This window comes from Sphaeramia orbicularis, chromosome 11, assembly GCF_902148855.1.
Source record: "Sphaeramia orbicularis chromosome 11, fSphaOr1.1, whole genome shotgun sequence".
In the NCBI taxonomy this organism is placed as follows: Eukaryota; Metazoa; Chordata; class Actinopteri; order Kurtiformes; family Apogonidae; genus Sphaeramia; species Sphaeramia orbicularis.
Window position 1 is genome coordinate 27,729,953 of NC_043967.1, and position 21,562 is coordinate 27,751,514.

General features: G+C 36.7%; 1 protein-coding gene and 1 long non-coding RNA gene across 2 annotated transcripts in view; both read right to left on the reverse strand.

The window, feature by feature from the left end:
• Positions 1-1,874: 1,874 nt before the first annotated feature.
• On the reverse strand, positions 1,875-3,174 carry LOC115428679 (uncharacterized). The gene is made up of 2 exons (XR_003936671.1): positions 2,776-3,174; positions 1,875-2,745 (listed from the first exon to the last, which is right to left on the reverse strand). It is a non-coding gene; the product is annotated as an uncharacterized LOC115428679 (long non-coding RNA).
• A 946-nt stretch (positions 3,175-4,120) lies between these two features.
• The window catches only part of fndc5b (fibronectin type III domain containing 5b), a 44,574-nt gene continuing 27,132 nt past the window's right edge, over positions 4,121-21,562 (reverse strand). The window contains exons 4-6 of the mRNA XM_030147839.1: positions 13,916-14,005; positions 9,612-9,800; positions 4,121-5,530 (exon numbers count right to left, since the gene is read on the reverse strand). Of these exons, the coding sequence (XP_030003699.1) occupies positions 9,661-9,800; positions 13,916-14,005 (230 nt within the window). The 3' untranslated portion in view covers positions 4,121-5,530; positions 9,612-9,660. The remainder of the gene's footprint in view (positions 5,531-9,611; positions 9,801-13,915; positions 14,006-21,562) is intronic.

Here is a 21,562-nt window from a genome sequence, read left to right on the forward strand (position 1 = left end):
AGATGTCAGGCTGCAAACAGTGATTTTCCGCATTGATTATTCCTGCCTAAATACCGGGAGTAACAACAAGTTAAAACTACTGTAAATATCTAAGACTTATAGGGGGCAAATGCTCACTACTCACCATGTTTCCATAACTGTCAAAAGAATTTTAAATAATGCAAAAAAAAACAAAAAGAGAAAAAATGGATTTGTGGTGCATTTCCATTGACCGGTCATCAGAAGGTGGTGGTATGTAAGCAATGTAACACATGGCTGTAGCAAATAGAGTAGAGGAAGTAAAGCATTCGGTTGATGTTTTACATTGATAATCGCTGCAATGTTTTTTTTAATGTATGAGACTGAAGGATAATGTGATCTCTTTAAAAAGTTTTTGAGAAATGAGTTTCCATTGTCCAAAGAAAAAACATGAACAATGTGTTGCTAATGACTGAACCAGAAATGTTGTCATTAAAGGGGGAGAAAACAATAGTCGCTTTTCCATTGGACATCTGCGCAAAACTTTACCGATATTTGCTAAATGTCGAAAAAACAGAAGTGCTTAATGTTATTTCCATTAAATCACAAATGCGATGATTTGTTTATTTGTTATTGCGAGGTGACATGAGAAGTCATTCCATAAACATGGCGACGAACGTAAATATGGTGTTGATTTACAGATATATTCATTATTATTATTATTATTACATATTACCCTCCATCTCGTACTAAATTTAAAAAATGATTGGGTTTCCTGGTGTGTCCACACATACCACAACGTTTCTTCTTCTTCTTCGCTTGTTGTAACGTCCGTTTTTTAAATTCACCTGACTCTAGTTGCAAAAAAGGTCTTTCCATTGCAGTTTTGCGTGATATACCATTAGCGCTATGCCCAAAATACCACCTCTTGCCAGTGCAAAAACTTCTAATCAAAAAATGAGACTTTTGGCAAAATTGTTATTTTTCCATTAGGTAAATTTTTATGCACAAGTTATATTTGTGCAATTCGAGGGTCAATGGAAAAGCAACTAATCTTATAGACTGTATATAAAGCTGAATGGCGTGATGCCACTACCTTTCACTATATAAAAGTGCTGCTAATATGTAGTAATGATAGCAGCAATGTTGTCTGTGTGATGGGCAGCAATTTACCTGATTGGCTCCCAGCTGCACAGATTCAGGAAAAGGTACCTACAGCTGTCAGTGCCAATGCCTTTGGGAAAAGTGGACTGGATGTGTACTTGAGAATTTTTATTTTGGCTGCAGTAAATGACAAGAAAGGACTGGATTTATGATACCATACTGGAGCCAGGCACCAGATTGAGATGTTTTGGCATCAGATTTGAAAGCAATAATGTCCATCTTTACATACAGTCTATGGTTTACTCATTGAAGAATAAGCAGTAGTGGCTTTTCCATTGGACATCTGTGCAAAACTTTACCGATATTTACTAAATGTGGAAAAAACAGAAGTACTAATGTCGGTTTTTCCATTAAATCACAAATGCGACGATTTGTTTATTTATTATCGCAAGATGACATGAGAAGTCATTCCATAAACATGGCAACGAACGTAAATATCGGGTTGATTTACAGATATATTCATTATTATTAAATATTATCCCTCTATCCCGTACTAAATTAAAAAATTATTCGGTTTCCTTGTGTGTCCACACATACCGCGCCATGTTTCTTTTAAAACTCTTCTTTGGTTGTTGTAACATCCGTCAACATCGTTTTTTTTTTTTTTTAATTATATGACTCTAGTTGCAGAAAAAGGTCTTTCCTTTGCAGTTTCATGTGATATACCAATTTCACTACGCCCGAAAAACCACCCTTTGTCAGCGCAAACCTTTTCATCGAAAAACAAGAGTCTGGGCAAAATTGGTGTTTTACCAGTAGGCAAATTTTTATACACAAGTTATAGTCACGCGCTTTGAGGGTCAACGGAAAAGTGACTAATGACTTACAAGAGATAGTTTGGATCACATGAACCAAATATGTCAAAAAAAGAGAAAAAAAATGAACCCTAACTGAAAAAGGTCGTGTGGTCTGATGATGTGGTCAGATTGACCCCATCAGGATGAGGAGATCGAGGTGGATGAAGTGATACCCATCATGCCTAGTGTCAACAGAACAAGCCTGGGGGGGGGGCAGTGTTGTGATCTGGGGCTGATTCAGTTGATGAGGTCTAGGATCAGCAGTGTTATGCGAACAAGAAATGATGGAAATAAAGGTTGTGATACTGCATCGGCTTATTGAAATGTTACCATAGATAGTGCAGCCAAATCACAGAAAAAGAAGGTCCATGTGGGACTTTTTTTGACCAGGCTATGTATAATTATACCATTGTCATCTGTGTTGTGGTTCAACAGAGCAGATTATTGTAGCCTTGAGGATTCCTGTTGTACATAATGAGTTCAGTATGGGTGGATATATGCCATTATACATGACTACACAAGTACTGAGCCAGAGTAAATGGGTTCTATCTGTCCTAACACCTCCAATGGTCACTTACATTCTTTCATTTTAGACCAGGTGGTGTTATTATCTCCTAATCTATGAACAATGTGTTTAATATCGGAATGCCATTACTTTAGTGAAGAACATGACCCTTACAGAAAACCAATAAGAAATAAAATGTTCCAAACTTTACTAGAAATGATTTGAATATGACAATGGTTTCCTTAGTTCTGGAACAGACTCTGAAAGTTCTGTAATCACTTTTCTTTATCAGACACACAACTGAGAATGAAATATGTCTATCTGTGTATAGATCAGGGTAATAATGTGGACTGTATTATTCTTACCAGGACCATAATGTACAATGCATTTTCCCATCTTCACACATATTCTGCCTTCTTTCATTTACCATAATAAAAAATAAAATGGAGGCCCATCACTCTCCAAAGAACTGATGCAAAAATACTTCTAATGCTTTAGTTAACAAACGCCTGGATGACTATTAAAAGAATAATAAAACTGTCAAATCTGATAACACTGAAAAGACATCTGTATTAATATTTGGTCTGCAACTCGACGCTCTCCCAAAGAGTGTCTCTACTCTGACATCCTGACAAACAGTTCTCAATCAGCCTGACGCATTACAGTTAACCCTTTATAGGAGCATTGAACCAAAAATAAAACTAACGGACTGTTTAAAATAGAGAGTCAAGACATCGGATGTCATGTTTTAAAGCACAGGTGTCAAACATGCGGCCCGGGAGCCAAATCCGGCCCGCCAAAGGGTCCAGTCTGGCCCTTGGGATGAATTTGTGAAATGCAAAAATTACACTAAGATATGAACAATCCTTTTAGTTCAGGTTCCACATTCAGACCAATTCAATTTCGCATTGGCAGGATTCAGTAAAATACTATCATAATTAGAAGCACTCGGAGACCGCAGACCTCCGCCAAGGCTGATCAGTGGCCCCCCCCGTGGGCCCCCCCACCCCCGATCACCACCAAAATTTAATCATTTCTTCCTTATCCCATTTCCAACAAACCCTGAAAATTTCATCAAAATCTGTCTGTAACTTTTTGAGTTATGTTGCACACTAACGGACAGACAGACAGACAGACAGACAGACAGACAGACAAACAAACCATGAAAAAACATAACCTTCTTGGCGGAGGTAATAACATATAAATAATGACAACTCCAAATTTTTCTCTTTGTAAATGTAAATATTTTCATGTATTTACACTAAAACAAAGTATAATTTTGCAAAAAATGTGAATAACCTGAACAAATATGAACAATCTAAAATGTCTTAAGAGAAGTAAGTACAATTTTAACAAGATTCTGTCTGTTATTAAATGTTTTGTATATTTGTAGATCCACTGTGAGCTGTAAGTTATAATGAACATGTGTAAATGATAAACTGAGGCAGAATATTGTTAAAATTACACTTATTTTTTTCAGTTTGTTCATGTTATTCACGTCTTTTGAAAGGATAGTTTGCAGATGTAAACCTTTTCATAATGTAAATTTACTTTTTTCGCTCTAAAACATGGAGAAAAGTTTGGAGTTGACATTATTTATAGATTATTATGTTATTATTTTACTGGTTTGCCCCACTTCAGATCTAATTAGGTGAATGTGGCCCCTGAACTAAAATGAGTTTGACACCCCTGTTTTAAAGCATTTAAAGCGTGAAATTTTTTGAGCTCTACATGATTCTAATGCTCTAAGGTTTGGGCAGTCATATCTGTATCACATCCTTTTTCACTCTAATTACTATCCAGTCACATTAGATACATGTTGACATGAGCTGCAATGGGGAAATGAATGCAGCCTCACAGATAAGTACATCATCTGTGGGCCTCTGCAACCTGGCATCCCTGATGGTCTTGGGCCAAATCAGAGCGGAAACCAAGCCAAACTTTGCCCAGTGTATACATTTCATTAGAGATGATGCCCTGCATACCGCCATCCTTATTCCCTGCACATCCTGCTGCAGCCCACAAACAGCATATGGTGCTGAATATGCAGGGATGAACAATAAACCCCAATATGAACTTGAATCAGTCTTTTTCACCCATGTCAGTTATTTTAAAGTTTGACGTCGAAGGTTAACTTTGGATGTCAAACCTCAAAGTTGTAGGATTTGGCTTTGCAATGAGATAGCAGTTTGAAGAGAGACAGCCTGACCAGTCCTTGAACTGTTTTGTGAATCATAGCTGCTTTCACAAAGTGTCATCCAATTCATTCAAAGGAAATATGGGCCACTGTAAAAACTGTGTCCAATTTTATCCCCAAACTGAAGAGAGCATTAGAGAGAGAAAACAGAAAAATAGACACATCATTTTAGAAAGACAGCAGACTCAATATGAAATACGTTGGACCCAATAACAAAATATATACCCCTAATCAAGATTGGGATTGTGAAAGCTCAAACAATCGCAATAGGAGGAGCACCAAACAGCAATGTGCTTATTAGAGAGACACCAACACAGAAAGATGGGAAGAGATGAGCTGCTACTCAAAGGGCCGTAATAAAGATAGAAAGGACAGAATGACAGAAGGACGGATAGAAAAGAGAAAGTCCTTGGTTGGGCACTGACTAATACCTGGACCAAAAGGACCAGCTATTCCTGTCAGCCAACCTACATTTCTGCCACCTCTGACCAGGGATACAAACCTGAAAGTGGAAAAAAAATCTCTCAGATTTTCATGTTTGATGATCCTCTCCTTGGATTCGATGCCACTGATGATGAATAACCAGAACATATGCCTCAAACAGTCCACGTCCAGAGGAAATTACAACGTCCCCTCTGTTGCTGTTGATCGACAGCTGTTTTTTTTTGTATCTTGTATTCAGCTGTTCATTCAAAAGTAGGCCTGTAGTAGTTATCAAGTTTTGGTCACACTAAAGTAAATTTGTAGTTCAGTCTTCAGCTGTTTGTATGTTTGCAGCTTCTGCAAGTTCAGAATTGGCTGAATTCTGCTTCAGTTCTCCATAGTGTTGAGCATAGTTGAGTTGAATGATGGTCGAGCTGTTCTTCAGTGTGATGATATCTGAGGATGGCTTTCTGTTGGTCTCAGGATCTGTAAAACATTGATTTACAAGGGTGGATAACAGGCAAGAGTCAGGAAAGATTCTGCAATAATTTAGCTTTTTTCACCATGAAGACCCAAACATCCACCTCCAACCAAAAGCATCTACTGATCTTAAATGTTTAATCTCTGTTGATCCACCACTCCTATCAATACATATAAATAATTGGTGTAAAATGCAGTTTGTCAGAGGCTCTGTAGTGAACATGGAAACACCGTCAACTTCTACCACAGGATTTCTCAATCTTTTTTGAGCCATGCCCCACTAACGGCATCATGAGCCTACTGTTGCACCCCCTATCCCCAGGGGTGGGGTGTACATAATTCTAAAAGTAACACGATGGACGTGGTGGGTTATATAGGTCTGTAGATACAGCTGTGTGAAAGTGAAAGTGAGCTCCACTCACCTAATAACTGACTACCTGCTGCCCCCGAAAACACATTTTCGACTGTGGCGGGAGGTGTGATGTGCTGGACAATATGCACCCCCCCCCCCCCCCCCCCAAATAATCTAAAAGTAACACGATGGACCTATATGATGAGGATGTGGTGTGTTATATAGTTCTGTAGATAAAGCTGTGAGAAAGTGAAAGTGAGCTCCACAACTCACTTTATCACTGACTACCCGCTGCACTCCAAAAACGAATTTGCGAACGACGGGGGATGATGTGCCGGACGATATATGCACCCCCCCTCCCCCAGAGTATGTGCTGGGTGATTTATAATGTTGTGATGTACAACAGTATTCGCTAATGCACCGGCACACACACACCACAGTGTCACTTGCTTGCACCCCCCTGGGAAAGTGTCCACACCCCCCCAGGGGGGCGTGCCCCCGGTTGACAACCACTGTTCTACAACTTAGATTCACAACTAAAACCCACAGAGTTGGATCATTGACAATGGATGGAGAAATTTGTTTGATTGTTCAGTTAAGGGCAGTTTCTCTTCAGTTTTGCCATAATAATGTTTGGTAGAATTCTGAGCTTTTACAAATATCTACATGATCAGTGAATTAAATATAGGAAAACACCTGATTTTCACTGAAAATGCAACACATAGAGGACAATATAATAAATGATGATAAATCACTTAGGAAAGACAAAAAAAATCATTTGGACCTTGTGACAAATATATTTGTGGGGCTTTTAGGGTTAATTTATCTTTAACATACTGAAATGTAACATTCTTACATGAGTAAAAAATTACACACACCTGACAGTAGCATAAAACCATAAAAGAAGATGTGAAATAAGTGAATCAGAGACAAAAAAAAAGTTATCTAAATTCATGAGGCGATGATCCTTTGTGAGGAAGAAACTTGAATAAATGTGTGGGGGATTTAGTTTACTGAAGCAGCATAATAAAACATAAAGCACAGAGTAAACAGGAATAAAAATGGAAGTGTGTGCATATAAAGCCTTAAATGAGAGTTTGGAAGACAGTAGTCACAGTTTGATGACTGGACTCTGTAACAGAAAGACTGTTCAGCAGGAAGGCTTTAGGAAGTAGATGAGGTAGTATAAAGGGTGACAAACTTCACATGTGGAGATGCTCATAAGGCATTGTTTAGAAAGTCCAAGTCAAGTCTCAAGTCTCTTTTGGTTGTTAGGACCATTCTATGATCTGCTCCATGCCTGTCAATCAAATGCAACACTATAGCTAAGGAATTCAAAACATGGACTGTACGTTAATCACTACATTATCCAAGAGCAAACAGCAGCAACATACTGTTTTGATAAGTGATCACTTTAAGCAGGCTACTTCAATACAATACAATACGAAATAATAAATAAATAAATCTTTCCATATAAATTTAAAAACTATATTGACACAAACATATTCTTGCTTCATATAAATTGTGAAAATGTACGTTTTTCTCTCTGTAACCATTATAAAACAGGCCTCATGGCTCGGTAAATAATGTCAGGGAAACACCGACACATAACACAGCCCCCTTTCTTTTTTTTTTTTTTTTTTTTTTTTTTTAGATAACCAGACCTTGAAACGTTTTGATTTTTCTTGACTAGTCCTCCTGGGTGGTAAGGTGGTATTCGATGGGGTGGATTCAGGGTCCTCTATTTGTTACTATTATTGTTTATTTATTAGCAAAAGGCACATTAGTCGCAGATGAAGTTGCTGTTTCTATGGTGCAAACATAAGGTTACAAATGGTAATAAGGGGAGGAATGACATCCAGATTGACTGACAGGATCATGATAGTCATAATAAAGTAATGAGTGTTCCTGAGTCTAAAATAACAAATCTTAGTGGCGTCTCAGGTCTTTTGTGGATGAGTCTGTTTTCATTGATATGTAACATGTGGTGGATGTATGCCTATTACGTTGCACTGTCACCCCAAATACTACTTCTTCATCCTGAGGAAAGTACAATTTTTAGACTAACTTATTATTTTCAGTTTTTCATTAGTAAAGGTTGTCTTGCTGCTGCTCTCCCTGCCTTAGGCTTTTATGTGTCACATGGAAAGGCAGAGCAGAGCAATGCTGCCAAAGAGAATTACAGCAGATGAAACTTTTTGACAAAATGATCCTGAATGAGTTGCTTGGCTAGAGCAAGGACCAAACCCACTTAATTAGGTTTCAGTATTAAAAAAACTACTTGGTTAAATTGTGGGAAAAGCTGTCAGGATGAATGCCCGAAAGTCTTTCTGCTTAAAAGTGTAGAAGTTGAATAGAAGTATAGAAGAAATGTTTCCTACATATGATCCTCACCTAATGTTGTATAAAGTACTGGAAAAGTCACACTTTAGTAGAAGTACAGGTACCCTACTGAAAAATGACTTTGGGGTCTGATTAAGTGAAAGAGAACGTCAACATGAAAAAGTAAATTTGCACACATCATTTATCAGGTGGGCTAAATTTTTAGCTAAAGATCTCTATTTTATGGAACTGTTATCCTTCTTAAAATACCACTTACACAGGATGCATTAAATTAACAAAAAAGACATGTAAAAGACTGTCTATTGCATTGAGAAATTAAAATTCTGAATGATGAAGTTTGTGAATCCATACACTGGTCACATTTAAAAAGACTGAAGATCTGTGAACTGTTATCAAGAAATGAGTCTTAATTTGTAATTTACCTATATCAGTATGGACCAGCACAAGTTGTAAATAACACTGTTTGTATTAAATACATTAAATAAAGCATTCTGATTATATCTGGCTTGTTGTTTTAAAAAAATAAGTCAACATTTTGGGTGATGTATACAATGGTAAAGTGTCATCCGCATGTTACTATGGCAACCTGTCCACGTGTCCACGAGACTTTTCAATATTTTACTCCACAATTTATTTTCATCATAGTTGAACATAAAATTTAAAAGGTTTTGTCTTACTTCATATCAATTTCTGTCGAGAACTGCATGTTTTGAATGTTTGCGTATAGCTTAAAAAATTGATGTCCGTTTCAAATCCATGTGTTACCGAGCAGGAATTTGGCATTTTTCCCCTAAAAATTTTCTCTCCCCAAATTTTGTTGTATATAATGTTAAAGTGCTTATAAGTACCTACTCAAATATGTATAATACATGCATATAAGTTACTCTGCTTACATGACAGAGACTGCTGAACACGAAATGTGTCCACGTGTTACTGCTGGATCGGACCCTTTGGTAGAAGTTAAAGTCACCAATTGAAATGCTTCTCAAGTTAAAGTCTTTATGTATCTAGTATTTACTGTACTTCAGTACATCAAGTACTCTATAGTTAAATGTACTCAAGTAATGAATGAGTTGAGTGTGGACCGTCGTTTAACTTGTATTATGCGATTAGGGCCAATGACAAATCAGCTTCCTAACTTTGTTGCAGTCACCGGTAAAGTTAGCGGTGAAAACACCAAATTTCCTTTTATTTATTTTTTGTAACAAGTAGCAATACTGTGCATTAAAAATGTATCGGAGTAGAAGTATGCAAATGAGTTAGGAAATGTAGTAAAGTAAAGGTGAAAGTAAACAGAATAAAAAATACTCAGTAAAGTACAAATTCTCCAAAACATACTTCAGTATAATAGTGAAGTGTTACTGCTTCGTTACTATACAACACGGTCCTCACCTGTCCTGAGGAGGAGTTGGTTATTGCAGAAGGCGATGCAGGGCTGGTCTTAGACGTTGCTGCGCAGTAGCCCACCCTGTGGGTGCTCTGGGGTACTGCACTCTGAGGAGTTCTTGGCTTTGTCCTTATTGTTGTTGGGCTCATTGTCTTTGATAATGTCATACTGACGACAAAACAGAGCAATCACACCTGGGAGACGAATAGACATGGTGATTATTTGTCAAGATGTTTCTGGTTGTTGAAATATATTGAAAAGCCCTTGATGGAAAATTTAAACATCAAAAGTTTTCTGACAACTGTGCAAATCTCAAAATCTAAATCTGATTTTGTAATGAGATCTGCAGCTTGTTTGTTTCTACATCTCTGAGGCCGAACTGAAGTGGGAGACTGAGACTGAGATATGAGCTTGATGTTAAGATAGCAGCATGACACCCACCTACAGCCAAAGTGATTAAAAACATGGCAGAGAGCAGAGAGAGATGCTGAACGAGATAGAAAACACAGAAAAAGAGAATAATTCATGACGGTGGAGGAGTCAGCGGACGGTGGAAGTGGGAGAATATCTGGCCCGAGCGGGCTTCAGTTTGGCGTTCTGCTTATGTCAGCCTCAACTCATCTGATCACTGCAATACCAAAGGGCAAGATGGGATATCTCGCTGTGATATCCTCCAGCATGCCCCACAGGCTCAATTAGAGCTGAAAAACACAATTCGCCTCCTTCACTGTGAGTTGTTTTTTCACCACCCTGCCCTGGTTTTTGCTCTTCTCATGCGTCGATGCCTCTGTCTTTCACTCTTCACTCTCACTCCAACTTTTCTTCGACTCTTCCTCTCTTCCTCTCATGGGTAATTGGTAAAGGACATTTAGGCCTTTTTTGTTACTGTACATATATTCCATGTATAGTAATCAGGCCACATTTGTATCTCATTTCAATTTGTGGGTTAGGAGGGAATATTTATGACTCATCTGTCAGTGCTACAGATACACATAACTATAGTATAAGCTAATAAATGGGAGACTTAAATCAGGAGATGCATATTCTTGGTGTTTAAAGAAACTATGTGTACAGATGCAGAGATAAAAACTAATTGGCGCAAGCGGATATGTTGTAAAGGTGAGCTGGTGCAATCTGTTTACATTATAATGTGTGACTCCAACTTTCTAACTGTCAAATGATTGAGTTTATTAGAACCAAGGTTCTAATAGTTTTGGATTTTTCATTATAGTTTAGTTTTATTTAATCTTGACTTTTTTTTCTCTAATTCAGTTAGTTTTAATTAGTTTTTAGAGCAGGTTTGCTAGTTTTTTTTTTTAAGTTTTTGCTTTTTTTTAAATGATTAGTTTTAGTTTTGTTTTAGTTTTTTTTTTTTTTTATATCTTTTCTCCTCTGCTCCGTTGTATTCAAATAAATCCCAGACAAGACTCTGCTGCTTTCTCCCAACTTTAATCTCCAAGTTTCCAGATAGAGTGGGGACCTGAAGACGACTGGAAACCACAAGTGACCACAAGTGACTGACCATTAATATCATATGGTGCCACTAGCTAAAATTGTTCAAGGGAAATAAGTCGATTTCATATCAATCCAACATTGACAAAGACGAAAATGAAGGGAATTTTATCCATAATTTTTATCCGTTTTAGTTAGTTTTGTAAGTACGCAACACAGTTTCAGTTAGTTATCATTTTTTCTTTTAATTATAGTTTTTATTTATTTCAGTTAACGAAAATGTTTTTACAATTCTAGTTTTCGTCATTTCGTTAGTTTTCGTTAACGATAATAACCGTGTTTAGCACTCAATATAAGAGAGTCACAATCCTATGCTCCCTGCAAATCACAACTTAAAGATTGGATGAAGGAAAACCAAGCCTGTGACCATCAGTACATTTTCCTCACTGTGTTGTTTTGTGTGTTTTTATGATGTTTTGCCTTTTGTCAGTTGTCTTTCTTGTCACCTGCCTAGGGGCTACAGATGGAAATTAGCACTGATGTTACAATCTGGCATATTTACAGCGTCAATTGTTGTAGATGTTCTGTACTGTCCCCAATAAATAAATAAATAAATAAATAAATACACAGCAGATTTATGCACAACAGAAAAACTCACCCAACACAATTGCTACCAGCTTTCCAAGACTCTCACAACTCTTGGCACTTTTTCTTTCAATTGTATTGGAAGCTTTGTCAGTCTGATATGAATGTATGGTTAGGCAATGAATCAAACTAATTAATTTGCTTTTGAAAGATGGGAAAAATGCCTAAATTGAAAAAGTTTTCCCTCTGCTGTTGCTTCAACAGCAGTGCCAGCAGTTCTTTGTTTTTTCAACAGTGAAGTATGTTGAGGCCAGTTTCCATAGAGACATCTGTGTATGTGAGCTACTCAACAGTATGATTATGATGACTGAAATGACTGAAAATGTTAAAATAATACCGAAGAAAGGCTGTCATGTTACATCAGTGATATGATGCTGAAATGGTTTAATGGAACAAGAAGCCTTCTGCCTCCTCATTCATGGACCATGCCTGTTGTTCCTTCATGTTCCACCTAATGCAAGTGCATACAAGTTGTTTTTTTTCCTTTCCATTATTCATATTTCCTACTTTCTATTACTTGTTTTTTCATTTGCAATACTACCGTTTACTGGATCCAGAACTAGTGATAGACTAAAATGAGGTACACACCTAAGGATTTTCTAAATCTGAAGAGATTTTTTATCTGTTTCAGACCCCGCACATGAAGATAAAAAAATCAGGCAATGAACAGTTTTGATCGTACTGTGTGGTGTGCTACGATCATTTCAACACAGCACACCACACACATAAGGATTCTGTCCCACCACTGATCTAGAATCTAGTCCTCCACGCCAGAAATCTTGCGTGATCAAACGTAATCTAACAAAAACGAAGAAGGAACATAGCGACAACTGGAAAACACAACACACAACATGAAAGAGGACATACAAGAGGACAGAATGATGGTGTTCTTGGGACTATTTTTGACAGAAAAATCAGGAATTTCTGAGGTCCACCGAACTTTATGTTTCAGGTCGGCCATGCTTGTTTTTATTTACACCTGCTTCCTTCTTCCTCAGTCAGCTCGCTTCTTGACTGGCTACATTCTGTTCCATGTCACAGTTCACAGAGTCATGACTCGTGAGTTGTTGGCTTTCCCTACACATGAAGAACTTTGGTCGTAAATATTGAACAAGTTTAATATTTACGATTGTTGTCCCCAACCTCTTTTGGGGCTGATTATCGGGACAAATTCACAGGATAATCTTATAGCATAATCTTATAAAACATAAAATAATCTGGTGTTTTGCTGTCCTTGGTCAGGAAGGGGGAAAATGGGGACAAAAACAGCCCGATTATCTTTATGTGCATACCCCACTTAAGGTATTCTAGCTTAAATGCATGCACTCAATTTGGGCATAGCTCTTACTGTGTCCTCACTTTAAAGGTGCAATGTGAGGCAATTTGTGTCATCTAGTGGTCACATTGCACATTGCAAACAAGCCACATGCTCCCCCTTTAAAACATGTATGACACCCTGTGGTGCTGTTTAAAATGTAGTAAAACACTGTAGAGTGGTGGTGCAGCATGTCCACCCCTTATAGATGTAAACAGACCATTCCACAGTTTAAAAAACACAGCAGTTCTGATTTCCAGGTAATTTTATACAAATGTATAATTAGTGATCTATTTCCCCAAATATATACTCATAAATCTTAAGTAGTGCACCTTTAAGTTAAATGCATAATCATTTGAATAAATAAAATGTAAGCCAGTACATACATATTACAATACACCAGGTAAGTTGAGCTGTCTAATGTAACATTTATTTTTTGTACTTGATTAATGTGTGGTTAAGAATCCTTCTGTCAGAATTCAGAGTTATACTCTGAACCATGTCTTTTAATGAATAACATTCCAAATTCTAATCTCAAATCTCAGAATGAGACAGTTTCTGCCCATATATATCAAGATTAAATCTCAGTCTCAATCATATCAAAATCTGCTAGCATCTGGACACACTTCGTCTAAACTTCTCTGGTTCTTATCTCTATCTACAACACTTTACTTTTGTTGTGATATGATCACAAAGATCCAATGTGCAGTGGTCAGATTCATATCATCTAAAAACCACCGCAGGGCACAAAATACACATCACAGAGAAATGACACCAGCAGCAGTGTCTGTGTGTGTGTGTCTTAACAGGACCTCAAACAGAGAGCTTTCCTCCTCAGACAGTGGAGTCCTATAAGGTCTGCAGTGATGAATGTGCTTTGTTGAAGAGGAACATTACCTGCCCACATGATGAGCACCACAACAATGATGATGAGTTCTCCAGCCCTCAGCTGGGCAGCCTGACCAACCTCCTCCATCGTCACCTCATCTGGAGAGAGGACAGACACACAAACACAAACAGAATCAACAAAGTGCCACTGCAATTCATTGTCCCACTACAGAAATGTGAAATTGCCATCACTCTCCGGCTCCACAGGGGAAGACAAAAGAATCAAACAGGGCAGCAGGAGAGCAGAGAGACTGTGTGCTGTAAGTTCTATACTCTGGACACTCTGTAATTAAACCTAAGTGAGACCAGAGGTCTGCAGAGACACACAGAGCCAGATCACTACCCAATCACTCACTGACAGGACTCTGGCAGCTGCACTACACCACCAATCAGAGGGTTAAAGGTTGGAGGACCATCCGGATTACAACCAACCACTGTGTGGTGCCAAATGCAGGCCATGTGCTACTGAATCCTGCTCTCTGGTCAAACTATCCAAGCCAAAGGTACTTTTAGTCTTCAACAGTATCCAAACACTGCTAAACAACATTAAAGCAGTGTCCAGTATTTTTACTATACAATTTCTCAGAGAAAGTTGGTCTTGAATGTTACAGTGAAATAGACTACTTCTAAAGTTTATAGCTCATTCTTTCTTCATTAAATATTCACAGCATTCTAAATGCATTTTATAGTAAATGGAAAAAATCTTCAGTGTCATTTAGATATTCACATTTTTGTTAAATGCAGAATAAGATGCCGGAGTTAAAGCAAAGATTTCACTGAGAGAGAGATAGAAGATCTAATACTAATTTTATAATGATCCTGTAATCACACATTCAAGTTATCAATAATTGTCACAGATCTACAGTCCTAGCTGGAAAATTCTCTATTCAAGTACTTGTTGTCAAATCAAATATTTATTTAGTTTAAAATAAATGAATTGCGTATATTTGATTACTTATTCTATGATAAATTAAAATCTTGATGGGAAATCTGCATTTTTTTGTAGATACAAAATGATCTGACAGTGATTTGTACTTATTTATTAAATTTCATTACATTGTTTGACAGGGATGATGACATTAATCATCGTAATTGTACAGAATTAGACAAAAGTCTATTTTTCAAGTGCAGTGTCTAATCTAAATGTAATGGGTTACATCTGAATATAATATTTTAAGATATGACACTGATTCGGTTGCTGTGTATCTTTTCTCCCGGCAGGATTTCGTTTTTTTGGCAGATTTCCAGACAACGTGGATCAGCAAATCTGTTGGGGCAAATTTGAGTAGAACATCATAAAGCGTAGGATGATTTACAATGAGCTGGATAAGTTCTGTTCATTTGGTAGTGTACTCTCAAAGTCTGAGCCATATTTTTGATCAGTTGTCTTGTCTGAATTTGCATCGCCTTGTGTCTGCCAATCAATTGAGTGTGCATTGCTCTAAGCAACCTGAGTCTGTCATGTCTGGCTTCAACCACCCGACCACTGTGAGGCAGGTGAACATGTTCTCAGACAAGATGCCTCACAGTCCTGAACCTCAGCCATATTTTACCTCTGAAAACATAAAATTTTTCTAATGTTACTGTACAGTTTGAAGCAGGGGTCTCAAACATGTGGCCCGGGGGCCAAATGCGGCCCGCCAAAGGTTCCAATGCGGCCCGTGGAATGAATTTGCAAAGTGCAAAAATTCCACAGTCAAGGCTGTGGAACTCATTTTAGTTCAGGTTCCACATACAGACCAATATGATCTACAGTAAAATAATAACATAATAACCTACAAAAAATAATGACTCCATATTTTCTTCTTGGTTTGATGTGAAAAAAATATTACATTACGCCTATAAATAATGACAACTTCCAATTTTTGTCTTTGTTTTAGTACAAAAAATAACATTAAATTATGAAAATACTCACATTTACAAACTATCCTGAAACAATAAAATGTGAATAATCTGAACAAATATAAACAACCTGCAATGTCTAAAGAAAATTAAGCACAATTTTAACAAATTTCTGCCTGTTACTAAGTGTTTAGTGTCTTTGTGGCAGATACTTCAGGGCAAAAATAGGGCCGACAAGCCACTCCAGGACACACAAAAACTGAAGTCAAGGTCGTCATCGAGACTGATGGATGAACAACAGTGTCTTTGTAGATCTGATCCATACTGCACATGTATAAATGATAAGTTGAGGCATAATATTGTCAAAATTGCACTTATTTTTCTTAAGAAATTTAAGTTTTTTTCAGGTTATTCACATCTTTTTTGTTTGGATAGTTTATAAAAGTAAGTATTTTCATGATTTAATGGGTTTTTTCGGCACTTAAAGACAAAAATTTGGAGTTGTCGTTATTTATAGCTTATTATGCTATTATTTTACTGGTCCGGCCCACTTGAGATCAAATTGGGCTGAATGTGGCCCCTGAAAGAAAATGAGTGTGAGAGCCCTGGTTTAAAGCATAATGAGAAGAAACATCTACAGATAAGTTAATGTAACTGTATGGCATTTATGTGCTCCAGAGTTAATTTAGTTTGTGGTAATATTGATTATTTCATCACAACGGTACCTTTCACTGGGTTGGATATACAGTATTAGGCAGCAATATAACATTTAGTCCTCGAAGTTGAAGCAAAATAAGAAACATAAGGAACTGAGTGACTTTGGCCACATTCAGACTACAGGCAAATGTGGCCCAAATCCGATTTTTTTGCCCATATGTGACCTGTATCTGATCTGTTAAAGACAGTTTGAACAGCACAAATCTGATTTTTTCAAATCCGACCCAGGCCACTTTCATATGAGGTCCTAAATCCGATACGTATCTGATATTTTGCAATGCGACTTCAGTCTGAACGGCCAGGTTGCATTTATCCGACCTTTATGTCATTGAAATGTAACAAACATCACAATTCTGTGTCCCAGGAGATGGAGTGTCGGGAAAAATATATTTACTTCCGTAAACACAGCGCATCACGTATTACATCAGGACCTCCTTTGCGCATGCGGGTCTCTTCAGGTCATTCAGTTCATACTCAAAACTGATAGAAGTGTGTGATATAAACAAGCACACAAAAAAATTTCACCAAAAATCTGAATTGTGCATTAAGACCTGCTGTCTGAACGTAGTCGTTGACCAGGTCCATACTGTAACGGTGATTGTAACTGCAGGTCTTGTTGGGTGTTCCTGGTCTGCAGTACAGGCCAAAAATGGACAAAGGAAGGACATCCCAATATCAGACTAACTCATCTGTGGGAGGTGTTGGACAAATAAATCTGATCCTTGGAGGACCACCTCTACTTCCAGGTTTTCAGGGATCTGCTGCTAACATGTTGGTCCAGATACCACAGCACAGAAAGGAGGACCTCCGCAATATTAGACAGGTTGAGTTTAGATCTGGTTCTTGTTCTTTTCACCACACTGGGAATAAACAACAAGATCTGGAGATGCTCTGACCCAGTAATTTGAACATCACAGTTTCTCCCTCATCAAAATAACCCATTTTTGCAGTTTCTAACACATCAACTCTGAGGCCTACGTGTTCACTTGCTGTTTAATATATCCACCCACTGACAGGTCCAATTATAATGAGATAATCAAAATTAATACCACTTTGCCTGTCAGTGATCAGAATGTTATGGCTGATCCATGCATTCATGTTTAATGTCCTGTCATGTTACAAAAATAGTCATAAGTACTTAGTAATAGTGACATTTTAACAGGATAACATTCTGTAGCCTGTTAAAATAACATACTTGCTGATTATAATGGTGCACATGATACCCTATTTAATTGTGTGATGCCTCAAATACATACAGTCGCGAAAAAAATTATTAGACCATCAAAAGTCATCAAAAACAATAGTTATGCAATCAAGTACTAACTCCTGTGTGTGTCATGTGACTAAAACAGACAGAAAAGAAAACATGGAATGCCTAAAAGCACAGTTTTTGTCGGTACAATGCCATAGTTATTGATGTAAGAACTGAAGGGATTTTGGTTATTGTCAAGAAAACATGGAAAATGGATAGATATTAGCTCTGAAATTAAACTCTTACGAGCTATTTTTGTTGTTATCATTATATTTGTCCAAACAAATGTACCTTTAGTTGCACCAGGCATTAAAATGAACAAGGGTGGTCTAATCATTTTTCCACGACTGTACAACATGAAAATAACTGGAATCAATTCAACAGGAAGGCTACACTGAAGCATCAAAGGGAAGCAAATTGCACACTTCCTTTTCAAAGGTGCAGTACAATCTGAACTGTACAGAGGTTGGAGTCTGATAACCAGCAGTTCTCACTCTTTTTCTATTCACAGTATTGTTTTGAGAGTTTCCAAACATCCATAATGATGATGATGGTACTTCTCTGGTTGGCTCTTAGGTCTCCTGTTGCCATAGTGATCCTTCATAACCAAAGCTGAGACCTCTGGTTTGGTAGAAAAGAGCTTTTACTGTGATAAAATTGATAATAGCAGGTTATATGTTTCTGTCATGAGGGATGACCTCCAATGGAGTCTAATGGAGAAGAAGTGAGAGAAGTGTTGCCTGGGTGGATGGAGGAGACTAGTTTAATTAACCCTTTCATGCACAGTGGTCACACCAGTGGACAGTTATTCTACAGCTGTTCTCTTGTATATTCGTGGATTTTGTTGTTTTAGTTCCATATCAGCCAACACAGTTGATGCTTATGCACCATCCCATACACTGACATTGAAAACATTACTGTAACTTTGCTGTTCTAGATAAACCTGATCTAACATGTTCGAGTGTAAATCAATTCCTTGTTATTGTTATTAGAGTGTAATTAACAACAAAAGTTGTTTTTTTTTTTTTTTGGCATATTATGTCCATGAAGTGAGTAATAACTAGTATTAGAGTACACTACAAACAAAAAGTTAAGGATATTTCTTCTTTTTTTTTTTTGTCTTTTTTTGTCATTTTTGCCATTTGTGAATAAAACTGTCAGGTAATTAAAAAAAAAGTGTTTCAATTCAATTCACACACAAAAAAAGAAAAAAAGCGTTGTGCAACAATCCCAACTGAAAAAAATAGCCCAAACATTAAAAATATCCATAACGTTTTGTTTGTAGTTTATGCTAAAATGTGAGAAAACATCAAATTAGCAGCATTTAATGTTTTTATTTCATAGTTTTCACACAGTATATCAGTAAATACATGTTTCTTTGCTTCAAAAATTAAACACATGGTGTCCAGCTGAGTGGGTATTTTTGCAACTCTATGAAAAATAGCTTCATTTAAAAAAATAAATAAATAATAATAAAAAAAAAATCGCATTGTTTTTTTAATGCCCAAAGAGGAACAGAGAAAAAAATCTTGATTAATGTTCTCATAATTCATGCATGAAAGGGTTAAAAACATGACACTGTGGAGTGAGGTTTACATCTATGCAACACATGTGCACAATGGTCCCTTACATTTGAGTTCTGTTATACCAAAAATCTATCAGTTTAGAACCAGATAGAAACAAAGGGAAGAGCATGGTGAAAGACCGCTGTAAAATACAACATTGCAGATCTAAATATATATAGCATCAGCTTTCTCCTTAACCTTTAGGGGACCACGGTCATGGCCCTGTGACTGAATCACATGACATTTTCAACACATCATAGCATCAGAAGTCCTTCATGTAGACCACTGGGGACAACTGCATTCAAAAGTGCGGACTTGAGACACTCTCCCACTTTTTATTTGATATTGATAGAACAAATACAACCAGAGATATGAAGGTTTGAAACCAGAGCAAACAAACGTGAGTAAAAGCATAAAAATGAGGTGGGGAGGGGGCATTAGATTTCTGACCATATATATGTCATTTTTTGTCCTTTTTCAAAACAGACAAAACTGGCCAAATCTGAGGATTCTAATTCACAGACTGCATTAGCATTACAGGTAAGGGTGAGAATGAGCCCCACCTGAACCGGATGTGGAAACCAAGGTTATAATAGTTTTAGATTTTTCATTATAGTTTAGTTTTATTTAGTTTTGACTTTTTTTTCTCTAATTCAGTTAGTTTTCATTAGTTTTTAGAGCAGGTTTGCTAGTTTTTATTAGTTTTCGTTATTTTCTAAATGCTTAGTTTTAGTTTAGTTTTAGTTTTTTGTTCATATCTTTTCTCTTCTTCTCCGTCGTATTCAAATAAATCCCAAACAGGACTCTGCTGCTTTCTCCAAACTTTAGTCTCCATGTTTCCAGGTAGAGTGGGGACCAGGAGATGACTCTAAACCACAAGTGACCACAAGTGACAGACCATTAAATATCATATGGTGCCAGCAGTTAAAATTGCTTGAGGGAAATTAATCGATTTCGTATCAATCCGACATTGACAAAAACGAAAATGAAGGGAATTTTATCCATAATTTTTATACGTTTTAGTTAGTTTTGTAAGCACACAATACAGTTTCAGTTAGTTATTGTTTTTTTTCTTTTAATTATAGTTTTTATTTATTTCAATTAATGGAAATGTTTTTACAATTCTAGTTTTCGTCATTTTGTTAGGTTTTGTCAACGATAATAACCTTGGTGGAAACCGGGAGGTGCTTTTACGTCAAATATTTGAGTATTGTTTTAATTTATTACAATTTTAATGTTAAATACCTAATATTTGGAACCAATATTCACTTTTAACGTCTTTGAAAAGGTTCGTTAAACATCTTTGTGTTATTTATCCAATAAATTATATACATTTTTCAAATCAGATTTGATATTATTTGTGTGTTTTTTGTCCTTTTGTGTTAATATATTTGGTTAAAGTGAAAAAATAATAGACAGATGAGATAGATGAAGTTATGCTGAAAAAAAAGATACCAAACATGGGTATAGTAAACATTTTTTTATAGAGTATATAATGGCAAAATCAAAAGTACTCAAAAATGGCCAAAATAGGCTCAGACCCCTAAGGGTTAAAAGGGTTATCATTTCTGGAACACATGACCAATTGCACATAAATGACTGTATTCAATCCTTTAAGAGTGGCTCAAAGCAAACCAGAGTTGTGGCCATTTTAGAGAGAAGTTTTCTGTGTATTTTTTGTACATCAGTAAGTTACTTGGTATTTCGCCACAGTAGTAATCCATAGACAGTAAGAGCAGCATATTGTCCATTTTACACAGCGTATGATTCAGAGTCAATACTAATAATTGTGAGTAGAATTACAATTTTAACATACATTCATATTGGCTTCATTTTGGAGCCTTGCCCTTTGCTTTTACACAGTTACTAGTGTTAAAAACTTTAAGCATGTCAGTAAAGAGATACTTAAGTACACGCCAATGTCATCTATCATCCCTGCAGTAAGTTAAATTTAAAGTAATAAACATCTAAAAAGTAGCAGAAATGTACTATTATCTATCAATGTCCTTATAAAACAACATTACATTTACAGTGCAGTAATCTAGTAAAATACACCTTGTCAGTTTTTGTATTTTGCACCTTGTCTATTTTATACTTTAGATTTTTGTTCTGTTTTTTCGGACTGTGTATTTACTTACGTTCTCATACTGTGATTGTTTTCCCCCTTATTAATTTTTGTCATTTTATACCATTGCGCCCTAATTTTGTTGCACTCAACTGTGTAATGACAATAAAGTCTATTCTGATTCTGATCCACTGTACGTCTCAATTAAAACTGTG